The sequence below is a fragment of the Fistularia commersonii genome, chromosome 2 (assembly GCF_037954325.1).
Source record: "Fistularia commersonii isolate RoL2024-O1a breed Wild chromosome 2, RoL_Fcom_v1.0, whole genome shotgun sequence".
NCBI lineage: Eukaryota > Metazoa > Chordata > Actinopteri > Syngnathiformes > Fistulariidae > Fistularia > Fistularia commersonii.
In genome coordinates this window covers 8,659,615-8,678,230 of record NC_141285.1, presented here as the reverse complement: position 1 = coordinate 8,678,230, position 18,616 = coordinate 8,659,615, and the positions used below count along the sequence as shown (strand labels likewise).

The window sequence follows — 18,616 nt, the reverse complement described above, 5'->3', positions numbered from 1 at the left end:
TCGAAAGTTATTTTAATAGCAGGAAATTCCATTTAAATCATTTTAATCATAATAATGATAAGTAATTTAGGAAAAATCACTGAGGAAAAAAGTTGTGGTGTTATGGTCTTATCAACAAGCAGGCAAAGTATCAACTTTTAGCCTAAGGAGCTATTCCATGTGTTTATTTATTTCCTCCTAAAATCAAGTTATTTACAAAATAAATTAAAACCAATGAATATTGGTTATAAACTCAATATATGTGCTTTCTGGAAACACAAATTGTCCCCAGTTGTATTTCATATGACTAAGCTTCTAAGCCTGCATTCATCTCTGTTCGAGGTATTTATGCAAAGAAATCTTGCAACAAAATGGGTCCCTATTTGCCAACAGACTTTTCTTGTCAACAGTCTAATCACAGTGACTGGCACTGTCACGCCTGAGCCACACACACTAATGTATAGTCATCAAAGTTGGTTTGTCGACTACAATGCCAATCTGGATTTACTAATGTTTTTAATGTAGTTTGATCGAAATGCAGATGTCACTTCAGACACAGACCAGTTAAACAGTCAGAAGGCAGGGGGACAAAATAAACCCTAATTGAGGCCATAAAACAAATAAATAGGTGGAACTTTCAATTAAATATGGCTGTATTTGATAAAGACACCACAGCTCACTGAGCTATTACAAACAGTTCATACTCCTTATCGCCTTGATTGCCAAATAACCTACGATTGGCATCTTTCAAGTCAATGGGTCAAGTCAATTTGATTTGAAATGGGTCAAATCGACCATTAACAAAATATGAGGGTTAATTGTATGTTTCTCTGTTAGCTGCATAAGCATGTTAAACTGTTGTTTTTATCACTTCCAGGATGAAAATGACAACCCGCCTGAGTTCAGCAAGCCATCATACATTGTCAAAATCCCAGAGAATATGATTGCTGGTGAGTCAAGTTATAATTTTGTGTTGACTTATGGTCTGGCACATCCAGTACAAATAAACATCAACTAATCCCTCCAAATGAGGAAGGAGCTCTGGGAGATGGTCATCATCAGAGCCTCAAGGTGGGTGGTGGAGGGAGACCAAACTAAAAATGGTATCCGCCTCCCACCAATATGAGCATACCATAACAGGGCCACCTTGACCAATACTGTAGCATGTACCAAGCAACTACTTGGGAAATTGCCGGAGAGCATCTCATGGGCCCGGATGAAAATCAAGTCGAGCAAATTGCCAAGCATATCTATAGTGAAGGGAGAGCTCAAAAACATGAGCTTTTACATTGGTGATTATCCCATACCAACAGTGTATGAGCAACCTGTTAAAAGTGTGGTTGTGTCCAAGGCTGGGGACCAGTTCCACCATGGCAGCCTCAGAGGGTCAAATAAGGGTCAAAAGAGGGTCAAAAAAAGTTTAACCATTCTCCCATACTCAAGGCTGGGCAGCTAGTCATGGTCTGAGATTGAAACATGTTGGTTGACATTGTCCAGCAACTAATTATTCCCCCAGAAATCTACTACCCTAAAGCCAGATTGGGTACTTTGGTCCCCATCACTGAACATCATAGAACTTACTATTCCCTGGGAGAATGCAGTTGAAGAGGCCTATGGGCGCAAGAAACTGCGACACACCTTGCCGGCAATGAACACAAGAGCCAGAATGGAACACAAAAGTCTGGCCTGTTGAGGTGGGATATAGAGGATTTGTGGCTTCCTCCATTATCAGGCTGCTCAAAGACCTTGATATTCAAGGACTCTTGTGCAGACAGTTAGATCCATCTCTGAAACGCCTAAAAGAAGCAGCCAGTGGATATGGATAAAATGGAAGGACCCCTGCCGGGCTCACAGAACTGACCCACTCAATAGCTAGCATTGTAATGACTGGGCATTGGACAGAAGCTCAGACCTGATCAACCTGTAGTTGGCCACCTTTGAGGAGGTTGTATAGTATTAAATAGCCGAAACACCATATTAATCAAAGGCACACTATTGATGATGTGTCTCAAGATTAATATCTTTTCTGATTCTGATTTTGCTCTCAATATAAACCTCATGTAAGAGCATACCATCGACTGGCACAATGGAAAGTTTTACATCTGGTCCTGTGTTTCTATGATTCACCTGAGTTTAGCAAGCCATCATACATTGTCAAAGTCCCAGAGAGCATGATTGCAGGTGAGTTACATTATAATTTTGTGTTGACTTAAGGTGTGGCATATCCAGTACAAATAAACACCAACTAAACCCTCCAAATGCAAAATCTTTTCTGAAATTATTTACTTTAATGTATTCCAGAAATATATTAGCCTTGTGTGGGGTATGTTTTTATGTGTTATTTATTTTTATTCTTTTGGCCTCAGTTGTCATATTCATTTTGCTGTGGCATTGTGTTTTAGAATGCTGGATATTGACTATTCAAAGAAAAATCACTGCCCGCTTCTTTTCTCATTCTCATGCATACATTCAGAAGTCTGTTTTATCCCAGCCAAAAGATTTGTTTCAAATTGTTAGAGGGAAATTAGATATTTGACTGCCCCTTTCACTCTCTGGGCTTCAGCTGATGCTGGCCACCTTTTGTTTGCTTGACACGAGTTCCAGAAGCATATTGTTGAGCGGCTTGGGCCAGGGCTGAGATTTAGGGAACTTTGGCTAAAGTGCTTGAGTCTGAGCTGGGGACCTAAAGCTTGGGTTTCAAGGCTAAGCTGCGGGCTAGCCCTGCGGGCCTGGCTAGCCTCTCTCCTACTTGCCTGCCTTTGTATTGATCTACCATGTGCCAAGTGTGGGCCGTGCCAAACGAGCTGATAATCCACTAATCCATAAACCCACTCACTGCCATGCCAGCTTTGAAGGGGGCGGTTAAGAAATTAGTTCTCTGAATGCCATTTTTGTCTATCTCCAGCAGCTTGTCTTTCAATGTCTGTCTTTCCTCTTTGCTAGACTTCACTTATCTTTCCCATGACTCTTTTTTTTCTCCCACTCCGTGAGTTGTAACTATCTTCATCCTTCACTTCCACTCCCCTACAGGGGCCACTGTACTGCTTGTGAATGCGACTGATTTGGATGCCTCTCGGGAATTTGGCCAGGCTTCACTCATCTACTCGCTGGAGGGCTCCTCCCAATTTCGTCTCAACTCTCGTTCAGGTATATTAGCACCTCCATAAACTCTTAGAAGTACACCTTTTCATATTTTTGCATTCTAAACATATTTCTTATCAAATCAATTTACTTTTCAGGAGAGATCACCACCACAGCTCTGCTTGACCGAGAGTTGAAGTCTGAGTATATCCTAATAGTCAGGGCTGTCGATGGAGGGGTTGGCCCGCAACAAAAGACTGGGATCGCCACGGTAAAAGCCTTTGGAAGTTCGTCATTCAGCCATGAAATTTTGGAACAAAGTCCAGTATTTTCAATACTCTGTAGTCCGTCTCTGTTTACCAAAAACACATAGCAATATCCAATTTATTGTGATCGTAATTTTTATTCTCCTTTACCTATTTCCACAATCCACCCTTCCTCAAGGTAAACATAACCATTCTGGACATCAACGACAATGCCCCCACGTGGAGGGATGAGCCATACCATGCCAATGTGGTGGAGATGAGCCCAAAAAATACTGACGTGATCTCTGTGAGTGCACACAGTCTGGCACGATAACCTTAATATAACAACTTTGTCATCAAAGCTGGCAAGATTATATTAAGAACAACCAACAAATGCTCGCATTTGCAACAGTGCAAAGCATTATCAATCTTATATAAATATCATATGGATGTGATTCATTTCAGCTTTTTACTTCTTTTCCCATATTCAAATAGTTTAAGTAATTTTTGCAGCTTGATGTAACAGGAGAAGTGGTGCACATGACCCACTGTCATCCCAAACCTAAATCTTGTACTAGATCTAGCCAACCCTCTACCATCTGTTGAAAAATCCCAAAACATCTTTATCTGCAAAAGTAAAACTTTAGCCTATGTACTATTTTAATTCAAAGTTGATTCATGAAGGGATAAATGTTTTCTCTTTGTCTCATAACATTTATATACTGTATACATGTGCTTTGATGTTTAAAAATACTAACAAGGTAAAAATTTATTTTCCATTAAATATTTAGTAAATCTTTGATAATCTAAAAAGTTATATCCTATGTCTGCCTGCACACACAGCCACTATAGATGGACCCTTGTGTAGGTCATCATAAAGTAAACATTTTAATGCTACCCTTAACTCTCTCAGTGTCCTGCTAGTGTCTTTGGCAACAAGTTGTTGGAAATTAAACCTTGATCATTCATTAATTAAAGAGGCGTCAGTGAGTGTAATTAAGGGGAGCCCGATTGCTAATTAAAATGTAGCCTGCAGTCATATGCATAGCAAATTATTCAGCTGCTAGTCACAAAAGGAAGCAAGATCTCATCTTGCCGGGCAAACGAGACAGAGATGATGAAGAAGGATACAAGAATGTTGAGGTGCCCAAGTGCTGCAACATTGGTCACTTGTTGTGTTCTTTTTTTAGCAGCCACTAAGGTAATGCAAACTGAATATGCCAATGGCATTGGTCAGGGTCACAGTGCTGTACCAGCCACAGGATTGCCATTGTTCCAATGGTTAATAGAACCCTACTGATGACTCTTCAAGAAGGTGTCCAAATTACCAATGAACTGGGTAACAGTGTCCAGTGAAAGGCTCAGCCCATTATTCAGCACATATACATTTAGTGATCTTCCTCTAATGTCTCAAAACAATATTCACTATTTGCCATTTCTGTCAGCACCGACCAAATCTACAGTTCAATAGACGAGGTTGATATATTTGCTCCCCAGTCTTAATATGCGCTGCTCAGGCCAGAATTGATTAGTCCATCTGGCTCCAGCCAGACAGTTCCTAACATCTTATATCACCTCCGTTTGTCTTTGCAGTTGCCAACCAATGAGCCTGTGGGTTTGCCTGCCTACTATATCCTGTCAATAATTAAATGCCTGTTCCTCTAATGACCAATTAACCAGTTTCCAGTGTTTTTAGTCAGCACACTGAATAATTGATCTGCTATTTAAAAATCGGCTAGTGTTTTAGTCGGGAACCCAGTCTGACACATCCATCACCCACCGCCAATTTGTGTCAGAAAAGAGACGCAGCCATTTTTCCTTCAACTGATTTATGTGTAAAGATGCTCTAGGCTGAGGAGGGGATGCACTCATTCATATAATCCTCTGCTATTATGTTTTTACCATCCCTAATTCATCTTTTCGTTTAATCCCCTCCTTTTTCCTGATGTCGTCTTTCTGAAAGCACCTCTGTCCTCACACCTTTTAAATATTCCTACTTTGGTACATTTTAGCAAGACACTTGCTAAAATACACAGAATTGCACTTGTTAGTACTCTTGTAGTATAGAGCAAAGAGACACAGGTGTCTTGTTTGGGTAAGAATTAAAGACATATATTTAATATCCATTAAGGCAACCCCTCTCATTTTCCTGCCCAGGTGGTAGCCGTGGATGCAGACAATGGGGAAAATGGAACGGTGGAGTATAGTATCAGTCCAGAGAACCCCTTCTACACCATAAATAGCAGCACTGGGAAGATCCGCACCAGTGGGGTAACCTTGGACAGGGAAAGCTCCAAGCCCAAGGACACAGAACTCATGAGAACTATCATTATCTCTGCTGTTGACCGTGAGTTGTTTGCGTGTATGTCTCTTTGTGGGGAGGTCTCCATGATCATACACACTGGTAATAGTTTGTAAATTTTCCTGCATTGTGAAACATATAACCATATGCAAGCAGCATTTGGATGGCTGTCATTTTCAAGCTTTTAATTTCATGTGATTATTATCAGTATTTAGACCTTCAGTCTCTAGTTTTATGTCAGTCATGATACTTTTTATCGCTGCTTGTATATTCCATTGACTATGAAATGGTAGGTATGATTTGTTTTATATCTCTCTGGCGCCCTCCTTAGGTGGCACCCCTCCTGTGCGTGCATCAGCAAGTACAACAGTATTTGTCAACCTGCTAGATCTCAATGACAATGACCCAGCTTTTGTCAATTTGCCATTTGTGGCTGAAGTACCAGAGGGGCTGCCTGTCGGATCCTCTGTTTATAAGGTAAAAAAGAGGAAACCTAACTGCTAAATTATGGGAAATTGGAGTATATTGAAACGCTCATGAGTCTCTGAAACCTGAGCCTTCTATGATTTATCCAATCAATTTTTCAACCAGGTCCAAGTAGAGGACCCAGATCAGGACAAGAATGGTTTGATCACAATGGCCTTACAGATGGGCATGCCGCGCTTGGACTTCTACCTAAACACCTCCACTGGTATTCTCACCTCCACAGCAATCCTTGATCGGGAGCAAATTGCACAGTACCATTTGAGAATTATAGCCTATGATGCTGGCAAGTTCCCCCGCACTTCCACTTCAACACTCACAGTTGCAGGTAAATCTTTGGCTGATGATAATATACTGGATATGATTGACCTTTTTTCTCTTCTGAAATTATACATGTAATATATATATATATATATATATATATATATATATATATATATATATATATATATAGTAGTATAGTATAGTAGTAGTATAGTAGTGTATATGTATATAGTAGTATATATATATATATATTCTGTATATATACATAGTATATATAGTAGTATAGTATAGTAGTAGTATAGTATAGTAGTATAGTAATGTGTATATATATATATATATATATATATATATATATATATATATATATATATATATATATATACTGAAATAGGGGTGATGCAAGAAGTTATTAAAGTGTGGCTGAATTATCTGTCATTTGTTTAGCAAGATGCTACCACCTACTGGCAAGATAGGGAAACCCCTCAAGGATACGAGTTGTATTGCTGTTGTTAATTTTTTTTTAAAACGAATGTAAATATAAAGTGGATGAATGGATAACTTAAAATTGAACTTAACAATTTTCAAAGCTAAAGATTTAACTCATGTTCTTTGTCACCCTATTTCCTTATTTGTGCTCATGTGCATATGTGCATCCTAATAACTTTCTGTCTATCTGTATTTTTGTATGGGGGGGTCAGTTCTGGATGTAAATGATGAGACACCCACCTTCAATCCCCACATGTATAACATCTCCCTGAAAGAGAGTGTCCCCCGAGACCACATTGTAGCCCGCCTCAGCTGTTCTGACAACGACGCAGGCCTCAATGCTGAACTCAGTTACTTCATAACAGGTCAGAAGTCCAAGTTGGTGCTATTTCAGTATCTGTGGGCTAAAGAGCAACATTATAGGAACTATGAACAGAATGCAGTATTTTTGTCCATCCATAGCTATGTGATGAAATGAGATGAGATGAGAACAACTTTATTAATCCCGAAGGAAATTGTTGTGCCAGAGTTTCAAGTAAAAACATAACAGTAATAGACAATAGTGGAAACAGTGGATTTCACATGACTGTAAGTGATTTGACTCCAGAAGATTTTATCAGTATATTGTTTTGACAAAGTTTGTGTTTTGTACTTGTAGGTGGTAACCAGGATGGCAAATTCAGTGTAGGCTTCAGAGATGGTATTCTTCGGACAGTGGTTGGCCTTGACAGAGAGACCCAGGCTGCATACACTCTGGTTGTTGAAGCGATAGGTATGCCAAGAATACATGTCTTCTTCATTTTGATAGAAATCCTTAACATTCTTTATATTCTCATTTTTAAACAGAATGTGTTTTGTTGTTTTCTCTGTCTTTGGATTCTTCAAAGCACCTGCTCTTTGTGTTTTGATGAAAAAAGTGATGTGTGTGCATCTTCTGTGATTTCACACTGTTGCTTAACTGCTTTTGTTCCTTTTTGAAAAGAAAGAACAAAACTCTGAGGTTTTCCTGTTTTCCTAAAAGCAGTGAGTCAGTTTGGGTTATCTGCTGAGGGGCCAGCAGTAGAAGAGAAAAGAGAAGCACCCAAAACCCAGGACAAGGGAATTACACATTTTTGCAATTCACAAGTATCTGTAAATGACCAATGTTTCTAATGCGCCAACAATAATCCATTCTTGATCCTTTCAACCAGTTATGTTTGATTTTTCCTATAATTTTCTAATTTTCTAATTTACCATCTCACGTTGAACTGCCATTTTAACACAGAAAATGTAATATTAATACCAAGCTTAAGCCTTTGGTGTTGTGCCTTAACCGTAACCTATTAAATATCTGATAGCTTCTTAACAATATGTGTGTGTGTGTGTGTGTGTGTGTGTGTGTGTGTGTGTGTGTGTGTGTGTGTGTGTGTATTCTTAATGTAGACAACGGTCCAGCAGGCAGCAGGAGAACGGGCACAGCCACTGTATTTGTTGAGGTGCAGGATGTAAACGACAACAGACCAATATTCCTCCAAAACAGTTATGAGACCAGCACACTGGAGAGCATACCGCAAGGAACCAGCATACTTAAGGTAGGACTACATACTACCAAAATGCATCAAGACACAATGAAAATTCCTCAGTTGTACTTTAAAAAAGAATGACTTTATTACAATTGAATGTGAAAATCAAAGTGTAGCAAGATTCAGATGGCTCAGGTTGCATTTTTCTATTCAGTATTGATCATCCATCATTCACTGAGAATGATGACAGTAGGTTCAAGAAGGATGGTGACCTCAAGAAATTGCACAGTTCAATTATTCCTAATGTTTATCCATGTTGTAATTTTTTTTACCGCATTAGAATTAGCACATTGACTTCAGGGAAATTAATGATCTCACTTCTTTTGGAAATATTAAGTATACCTAACTGAGCTGTTGATGACCCTAAGTTCAACCATCCAGACAAACATTTCCCTATTTACAACAGAGGATGTTTTACAGTTTTCAAAAGATTGAATTTGATTAAATTTAATCCCATACAGACTTTCTGAGTGGAAAGACTTTGCTTAGAAAATTGATCAAAAACTGGCAGTTAGGTCATTATACTTATAAATACAGTGACTTAAAATACAACCATATCCAAGCAGTTTTTGTGGGGCCAGAATGGTAAAATAATAACTTTACAATCCAGAGACAGCATTTACGAAGCAACCATTATTTTAAATGAAAATTAGTGACACAACCTAAAAATAAAAAAACAGTGTAAATCTCATTTGACGCAGAGTCAAGCCTTGGTCAGTCCCAGTGTTAGATTTCAGTGACATAGTCAAACAGACAAGGCACTGTGAGATGAGGTTCCACACCCACCTCAGGCTGCGGGGTCTGTCTGTGTGGAGACTGGGATGCATGTGTGCTCCTGCACTCTTGTGGTCTACGATGGGGTGGCCTCCTAAAAGAGAGGTTATATGAACGCCGGTAGGAGCCCAGTCTCTTCCACACCTTGAGCTGCGGCTCACTGGACCGGCCTCTCCCACAGGTCAAACTCTCCCCGGTTTGACAGCTGGCCTCTGTGTCTGCATCCTGCTCCGAGGGCCTGCACGCTGCCAGAAAGGCTGCAAGCCCTGCTAGCAGCAGTGATAAACCCAGCACAACCATTATTGTAAATTCTGGGTCATGGATGTCTGAGGAGTGGGATGGTGGGAGGGGGATTGTGGGAGAAATGGTCGTGGTCGTCAGACTGCAAACAGTGATGTTTTCTGCATTGGCAGAAGTAGTTGAGTTGGTGCCTTGGTCACTGCTATTCATGGTGTCCTAGTCCTGGATGAACAGAGCAACATTAGAATCAGATTCTGTGGCAAAGTATTTCTGTTAGTTGTGTGTGTGTGTGTGTGTGTGTGTGTGTGTGTGTGTGTGTGTGTGTGTGTGTCATTTCTTCTTTTATTTTGTGTGTGTGTGTGTGTGTGTGTGTGTGTGTGTGTGTGTGTGTGTGTGTGTGTGTGTGTGCCTGTAGACAGCTTTAGCCAGCATACCCTTAATTAGCAGTTTTTTGTTCAACTCACAAAGCCCTACAAATCCAGCATCATTTTGTTTATTGATATGTTTCCCTATACTGGTATCACAGACTATAGCTTTTAGCCTTACATGCAGACATATATAAATTAATGTAGCAACAGGTACAAAAAAAAATCATAAATGTTCAGATGTGTTGTTGATTTAATATTTGCAGCAATTATGTAGTGCTACAAAATGGGTTACAAACAGCCACTGGTTGACAGGTTTTCTTCATGGTACAATTAATTGGGTGTTTTAAAATGGCCCTTTCAAAATCCATGACGCCCATCTATTCTACCCTGGTCTCCAATTATCAACCCTGGCGTCAGCATGGTAACATTTGTAAATGTCATCGTCCTTAATTCAACTGAGACAAAGCATAGCTTATAGGTTAAAGGGAAACACATTGGGACGTGAAATTATTTTTGAGACCTAACACCAGCCAAGCTTTGAAAAGGCCAGTGAAGCAGGATGGCTTGTTAGGGAGTTAGTTCATTAGTCAGCACTTCCAAGAAGCTGAGCAGATATGAACACACACATAAACACATGCACAAATATGAAATACGTATTTAAAGACAACATTTCTTTGTCATCCAGACATAATGTATCCCGTTGTGCACATAGGAGTGATTAGCCACACTGCTTTTAAGTTAGCAGTTTGGCTCTGATATACTGTCCTCCTTTATCATCCCAAACTCCTGCTTCTCTAAAACCTATTGCTCAGCTAACTGTGAAATACTTCATAATTTTTGTTACTTTCCAACAATACATAAAACTGCATGTTCAGAAAGTTGGTTTTTTTTGCGCAGATTTCTTGCAGCACCATATGAATCCTTTCAGGACAGGTCCTTTATTTCTGTAATTAAGCACTTATTAACATGAAAGCAAGAAAATACTTTCTGCAGAGACAGATCACTGACTCTGACATCAATTGCGCAGTTTGACACAGTCTTAAATCAAATATGTCCTAATCGTTTCAACCAAATGTGTACATAGTCAAATACTAACACAACACTTTCTTCAAAATCCAATGGACTATGTGCAGTCACTGAAGAACTTTTCAAGCTATGGATATTGTAAACTTCATCTCAAAAACAGACTTTATAGCTCCATTTCCATCTTTAGCGCTGTATGTGATGCGCATTAAATTAGCAGATTTCTTGCGTATGTATCAGTTAAGTCATCTTACTTATGCCAACTTTAACGATGCAAAAAGATTTATGTTTCTTATTTTCTTAAATAAAAGGTCTGCTATAAGAACCCTGAAAATATAAATACTCACACCCACACTTTAGACTCTTTAAACAGCACCTTGCTTAGTTCCAGTAACTGAGGTCAGATCTTGGCTCCACACACTTGTTTTCCCCCCTTAAACTGCTGCTTTCCCAGCGACAGAGAGGCCGAGGGAGGAAGAAGGGAACAAGGGGAGAAAGGGGAAAAATGTGGGTAATAACTCCAGCCTTGAGACATCTCACTTTTGTTTTAATCCCAGGGAATAAAACACAATAATGTGTTTTCTGAGCTATGTAGACGATTAGTTGATAATTCCTCAACACTTACACGCCACATGATCACACGTGCAACATCTGGCTTTATATGCAATAAAGTTTTACACTTTTTACACCCCCTCTTATGGCCTAAGTGGTGCAGTCCACTGTGTAATACCCTATTCATCAGTTACGAATCTGACCCCCCAGACTTTTTTTTTCTTCTCTCCCCCTCACCACTCCTCTTTTCTCCTCTCCTCTCCGCATCTCTTTATAAAGCTAATGAGACTGAAGTTGGGCCCCACTCCACATAGAAAGAGACAGAGAGCAAAGGAGGACACAGATGGAAAAAGGAAGGAAGACTGTGGTTGTGGGTGTGTCTTTATTTGTTGGTACCTGAGGGAAAATAAATGACCCGCATAAAAGTGAAGATGCACTTTTTGTTGCCCACATAGGTTCTCCCACTTCAAAGCAGGAACTGGGCATGACATGAATTCAGCCACATCAAGTGCCAGCAACCCTGTGCCTTTCTGGACTCAGAAGTTAGTCTTATGACATGGCCCATTCAGCAGCACCGCAGTTACTCCACTATTTATCTGTGGATGCTGTGGAGCAGAGCTGTCTTTGCAGGGCTTGGGGCTTCCCACTGCTCCAGGCTATATGCCTATGGCAGAGGGTTAAAGGTACTCACTGCCAAGCTATGTTGTTGTGGCAACAAGACACAAGGTTCCAGTGGGTGAATAGTGGAGGAGGACGTGATGGGAGTTTATCCACCTGATCATGGAAACTGTTTGATAAATTTAAAATGTGCATCAAATTCATTATGCACTGTCTCTCATGTCAACTTCATGGGACAAACATACAGGAGACAGAAATGCAGTTTTCTAAACTGATTATCACAATTAGGTGCCTGACAACAAATAGAGTGCTTTTTACAAGTATTTAGAGCTATATAATGCTCCCACCTGCTGCAAATCCCACACCAAAGTAGTCATTTCAAACAGAAGTTGTGAAATTGGGGGAAAAAAGTACTATTTGATTGATGATTTCCATGTGAAATAAGACTTTTACCTGAGACTGCAAATACTTGGTACTGTAGGTAGGGTTTGTTTTCTATCTTCAATAATCAGTCCAAAATTGGAATGATTTAAAGATTGATGGGTTACCCCGACACTTTGTCCTTGTTTTAACAGGTAAAAGCAACAGATGCAGACCAGGGCGAGAATGGACGAGTTCTATACAGGATCCTTACTGGTCAGTGCTACTCACTTACTATATGTTTTGATAAAACCTGCCCCACGAGGGTGCAGGCAAGGAAAGTGTATCATAAAAATCATCTATGATCACTTCTCTTTTTTTCAGAGCAATGTTACATAACAGCAATTTTCACTGCCTCTAGGGCATCTCTTACCATGAGAAAAAATACTAGTTATCTGAGGGGTGTGAAATAAGCAGATGCCTGCAGAGAATATTGAAACCATGACACTAAGTTAAATTTTTTACTACAGATAATAATAACCTCTTTTTATAAAAGTTTTTTCCTCTGTCTGACTTTTGTTGCACTATGTTTGTGTGGTGTTTTTTGTAAATGAATTTAGGGAACAATGACAACCTGTTCAGAATAGACAAACAGACAGGCCTGGTGACAAGAGGCCCTCAGGCTTTGGACAGAGAAAGCAGCAGCTCCCACGTGTTGGAAGTGGAGGCCTATAACAGCGATGAAGGCAGTATGAGGAGTGCTGTTAGGGTGAGAAAAAAAGGTTTTATATCATTATTATTATTATAAAAGACCAACTCATATGTGTCTTTCTAACCCTAATATGAGATGGTATATTTCCAAAGATTTTAATGTCCATTAAACAAGACAAGTACAGACATTAATGCCTCTGTTTTTTACCTAAAAAATGAGGTTATTTCCTCAAAGTTAAACTGCATAGATAATTTGCAGTGACAAATGTCTGCTGTGTAGGTGATAATATATGTGGATGATGCCAATGATGAGGAACCAGTATTTACGCAACAACAATACAACCGTCTAGGACTTAGGGAGACTGCTGGCATCGGCACCTCTGTGATTGTGGTACGTGCCACAGACCCTGACTCAGGTGAGTCCAGTCTAAGATGAAGCAGAATAAAAACATACAGGTGTGATAGTTTTATGGTCACAAGTCTTGTTTCAGTCCTTTTCATTCAGGTTTCATCAGCATAAATTACAGGAATGTGAGTGGTCCCTCTTGCGCTCTGCCAGATTTTACAAAAATGTATATTCCTTTATTTCTAAACGTGTATTTCATTTCGTTCCTCTGTCACAGAAAAGGAGTATTTACTGTAATCTTTGTAACTTAGATTTCTTACTTCTGCTTCGCTCTTCAAACTTCTTCTATTCATTTCCTGTTGGGGAAAAACAACTTCTGTTGTATTTCGTGCAGTGACACACATCTTCTATAAAATTAGCTCAGGCCCCATTTAGAAATAAACAGATCCAAGCCAAAAAATACAACAAACTGTGAGCATTAATGCAAAATAAATGTCAATGCTCTGTGTTGGAATATAATTAAACTAAAAAGTAAAGTTTCCGTAATACCACTGTAACTAGAGTACAGTATTGTCAGGTTGAGCTAATATGTTTAGAAATAACTACTTGTAGCTTGCCTTAAATTGTGCACACTTTTTTAGAATATTGGCTTTTAACCATTGAGTGCTCAGAAGGCTCAGATGGCTAACAACACACACTCACACAGATATTGGCCAGTCATAACAAAATGATACCCTTTGGTCTAGGAGATCTTTTCAAGAAAAATAATTGTTACATACACTCAACAAAATGACCAAACATACAGACATGCCACACACACACACACACAAACAGAGGAAGCGATTCAGAATTTTAGGATGGTGGTGCAGCTTTGTAGATGCCAAGTGTAAAACTTCACTGTTGAGGGAGAAGAAAAACTGAAAGGTTGTAGCAATGAGCGAATATGAGTTAGAAAATAAAGTATTTTGCAGAAAATTATTGTACACCATTACGTCATTTATAGATTGACATCCCATCCCTTTTCGCCTCTGTATATCCAGGAGATGGAGGAATGGTAGCTTACGCTCTTGTGTCTGGCTCGGATCGCAAGTTTGAGGTAGATGTCAGCACTGGCCTCATCACTACAGTGGACTACCTGGACTATGAGACCAAGACCACCTATCTGATGAATGTCTCGGCCACTGACCAGGCCCCACCGTTCCACAAAGGCTTCTGCACTGTCTATGTCACATTACTGAATGAGCTCGATGAGGCCGTGGCCTTCTTTTTAGCCGGCTATGAGGCCTCACTGGACGAGAACATTGCCACGGGGACTGAGGTGGTCCAGGTTCAGGCCCAGTCAGCTGACAACTTAAACCAGCTGACTTACAGATTCGATCCTGATACATCTCCTGCAGCTCTGGCTCTCTTCAAGATAGATAACATCACAGTAAGCGAGCAAATTATGTCTGAGTAATTGTGCATATGTTTTGAACACTTCAAAGACAACACCCGTCTTTTACAAAGTATGTTTTATATCCATTAGCAAGTGTCTTTATTTGTGATTGAAGACAGTACTTCCTTCTGCATCATAGTATCTTGATCAAAGGGACTACCTCCTTTGAAGTAATTAGACATTTTATATTGAAAAGTTTTCTTTTTGTTGTTTTGTTGGTTGCTTTTATTTTTACTGGCATGCCACTTGGTTCTCTTTTTTCTTCGTCTGATTTTTTTTTTTTTAAAGAGATTAATATTCTATCCTTATTGCAGCCAAAAACAATATTTTGTCCAATGTGCATGATTTTTCAGGGCCGGATCACAGTGACTGGGCAGCTGGACCGAGAAAAGGGGGATATGTACACTTTGACTGTTGTAGCTGATGATGGAGGACCTAAAAAGGATTCCACTGTGGTATGGTATTTCACACTGATTTTGTTAATTTATTGCTAGTATTATTTTTACGTGAATTGTGTTATAGCATTAATGTGATCATTGGAAAACGTAATTGCCTTTCTTGTATTTGCATCTCTTGCTGAATGAGCAGAAGGTAAGACTTTCAAACATTTGTATTTACACATTATATTAAAAAGGGTGTAATTGTTCAAGGTTATCTTAAAGTCAACAGAAAATATTTTGGTCGATTTTCTTTACAGGTATCAATCACTATATTGGATGAAAATGACAACAGTCCAGAGTTTGATATCACATCTGATACTTCAGTGGACATTCTGGAGAACACACCCATGGGGAAGAAAGTTGCAGTCGTGCTGGGACGGGATAAAGATGCTGGTTTGAATGGACTGGTGAGATGTAAAGAGAAATGGGCCAAACAAAGACTCAATAATACCAAATTTTCTGCTTAGTGTTGAAAGCCTATGTAATTACATTTCCTATGTAGGAGTTCTTTCACTATTTCTGAAAACTGGAAATGTTCCTTTTTTTTCTTAGTTGTTTTTGGTTTTGTGTCTACAACCTTTTATACACCTAACAATGTCTATTTCTGATGTTCTGTTTATATAGCTACTTCCAGAACAAGAAAGAATTTAGATCATTTTCTCCACTGATTTGTAATCATGTGTTAAGAGTTGATTACTGTTCAGAATTAGAAGTGACAATATGAATGTTCAGCTTTCACTGTAAAAATCTAAAGGTTACAATTATGATATGCATATGGCTCAATGGAAGACAAAAACGTTTGACCTTTTTATTATTTGACTTTTTTTTTAATGCTTGTTTGTCTGTCTCCTTAGGTCAATTTCACTCTGGTAGCAGGCAACATGGAGGATGTTTTTAAGATAAAGACAGTAAACCACACCTATGGGGAGGTCTTCGTCAATGCTCCTCTGGACAGAGAGTCTATGGACCGTTATCTACTCAAGGTCAACAGCAATCTACACTTCGAGCAGTTAGAATCAGCTGCAAACACAAAAAGCCCCAAACAGCATGGCTGCTTTATCTTCCTAAAGAATTAGACATTTATGACATTTTTTCATTGGTGGAGCTGTATCTCAGAATGCTCTTCATCAATAGGGTAACATTTTGAAAATTTGAATGTATGTGTGAATGCAGAAAAATTATGTATATAAATGTAAACATGTTCATATATATATTTATATATATATATACATATATGAATACATGAACATACATGCATATATGTATGTATGCATGTATACATACACACACACACACACACACACACACACACACACACATATATATATATATATATACATATATATATATATAAATTTAGGTGGCACTGTGGTTAGCGCTTCAGCCTCATAGCTCAAAAGACCCTGGTTCGATTCTGACAAGGGGACCTTTCTGTGTGGAGTTTGCATGTTCTCGCCCGTGTCTGCATTAGTTTCCTCCAGGTTGTCTGGTTACCTCCCACATTCCAAAAACATCCATCCATCTTCTGTCGCTTATCCTGCACTCAGGGTCACAGGGGGTGCTGGAGCTGTTATCTGGTGAGAGGCCACAGACAACATTCACTCATTCGAGGCAATTTTCCCCAATTTTTTCCACTTAGCCTGTTGCTTGTTTTTGGAATGCCCCAAATCAGTGAGTGAGTGAGTGAGTGAGTGAGTCTTGTCTGTATTTGTATGTGGCCCTGCGATTGACTGGCTACCAGTCCAGGGTGGAGTCCGCCTCTTGCCTGAAGACAGCTGGCATAGGCTCCAGCATCCCCCCATGACCGTGAGTATGGGATAAGCAGCAAAAGATGGATGGATGGATGGATGGATATACAGTACACACATGCACATATATATGCCTTTTAGGGTTTCAAACATTAAAATTATTTGTGTGACGAGTTTTTTTATTTTTTTAAATATACTACTTTAAGTTTTTCTGCCCATGATGCAACAGCATCACATAGATATTGAATGTTGGATTTTACCCAACAAGTCCAAAGACAAAATCAGGCTTACATCCTAATACCAATGCATCTCCATATTTTTACAGGTGCAGGCCATGGACAATGGTTCACCTCCCAGACACAGAGACCACTCCCTCACCATCAACATCCTAGATGTCAATGATAATGCACCTGTTATTGAAAGACAGGGGGGCTACAATGTCAGCATAAGTGAGGTGGGATAGAAAGCCCAGCGCATCACATGGAGCATGTGTCCATTCTCTGCTTTTGATTCATGTTTCAATAATGTTTCTGAATATTATAGCTTGGTAAAAACTGTTGATTTTGTCTCAATACATACCACGAGTTGGTATGTCTATCTTGTTGTTGAAAAATGGGAGCTGAGAAGTATTTTCTAATTTGAAATACAGAATGTTGGAGGAGGCACATCAGTACTGCGTGTAATGGCTACTGACAGAGATATTGGCTCAAATGCCATGCTGTTTTACTACATCACTGCCGGAAATCAAGATCTTACCTTCCGCATGGATCGTGTGACAGGAGAGATGGTGACTCGGCCTGCCCCTCCTGACCGAGAACGCCAGCAAGAATACCATCTGACTGTCACTGTGGAAGATGATGGAACACCCCCTCTGTCGGTAAGAAAAGACAAATGTAGTTCAAGTAGAAATGTTCTATTTTTTTAATTTTTATAAACCAACCAATTGCTTGACCACCAAACAACTTAACTCCATGAATTGAAGTCCTCAATGACTTGTGTTTTACTTCTTACATTTATCTGGGATCACTTGGAAATTACAGAACCACAATACCAATGTGCCTCTAATTGTCAATTGGTTCTAGTAGAATCAAAATTAAGGGGCAACTGACCACTTACTAGTTCAACTAACTTCATAGACATGGCTTCATATTGTCTACACACTTATTTAACTAGTAGAATCATCTGATCGCATGGGTTGTGAACAGGAGAGCCATATTTCACAACAGAGCAACACATAAATGTTGTTTCTTTCCTCAACAATTTCCTGCAATTTTGAAATGATCCATTAGATGTGGGCACAGACAAGAGTTAAGACTACCTGCTTAATCATGTGACTGTTAGATGTTTCATATGTATGCAGCTTTCATTAAAACTTCTGTCTTGATCACATTGTGATGGGAGTTTTACAAAACCATGGTAAAGAAGTTTTTTGCTCTCTAGTACTGTCAGTAGAGGAGGAATGACAGTGGGAATGGGCAAGTGCAGGAGTCCCCTCCCCTTTTCAGGTCTATCTATTCTCATATACCAAATTACTAAGATTGTTTTATAATTTATTCCCCCCAGTGTCAGTCCTAGTGCCACCATCATAGATGCACATGA

At 39.4% G+C, this 18,616-nt stretch overlaps 3 protein-coding genes across 7 annotated transcripts in view; 2 read left to right on the top strand and 1 right to left on the bottom strand.

Annotated features, from left to right (window-relative positions):
- The first annotated feature begins 7,182 nt into the window (after positions 1–7,182).
- On the top strand, positions 7,183–15,529 carry LOC147236275 (cadherin-23-like). The gene is made up of 8 exons (XM_086166011.1): positions 7,183–7,205; positions 7,499–7,612; positions 8,263–8,411; positions 12,553–12,613; positions 12,958–13,106; positions 13,329–13,464; positions 14,435–14,823; positions 15,183–15,529. Exons 5-8 carry the CDS (start codon positions 13,089–13,091, stop codon positions 15,321–15,323), a joined length of 684 nt encoding a protein of 227 aa, XP_086022137.1. The 5' UTR covers positions 7,183–7,205; positions 7,499–7,612; positions 8,263–8,411; positions 12,553–12,613; positions 12,958–13,088; the 3' UTR covers positions 15,324–15,529.
- Positions 8,463–17,802, bottom strand: LOC147236274 (uncharacterized). Of its 5 annotated transcripts, none has more exons than XM_086166053.1 (2): positions 17,774–17,802; positions 8,463–9,638 (listed from the first exon to the last, which is right to left on the bottom strand). In XM_086166053.1, the coding sequence occupies exon 2, from the start codon at positions 9,624–9,626 to the stop codon at positions 9,129–9,131; it is 498 nt and encodes a 165-aa protein (XP_086022179.1). In that variant the 5' UTR covers positions 9,627–9,638; positions 17,774–17,802; the 3' UTR covers positions 8,463–9,128. The 5 variants fall into 5 exon arrangements, with proteins under 5 accessions (XP_086022179.1, XP_086022169.1, XP_086022149.1 ...); XM_086166043.1 differs by lacking the exon at positions 17,774–17,802 and adding an exon at positions 16,764–16,777; XM_086166023.1 differs by lacking the exon at positions 17,774–17,802 and adding an exon at positions 11,155–11,342.
- cdh23 (cadherin-related 23) overlaps positions 15,556–18,616 on the top strand; it is a 36,884-nt gene continuing 33,823 nt past the window's right edge. The window contains exons 1-4 of the mRNA XM_086166064.1: positions 15,556–15,676; positions 16,124–16,252; positions 17,343–17,471; positions 17,667–17,894. Coding sequence (XP_086022190.1) covers positions 15,617–15,676; positions 16,124–16,252; positions 17,343–17,471; positions 17,667–17,894 — 546 coding nt within the window. The 5' untranslated portion in view covers positions 15,556–15,616. The remainder of the gene's footprint in view (positions 15,677–16,123; positions 16,253–17,342; positions 17,472–17,666; positions 17,895–18,616) is intronic.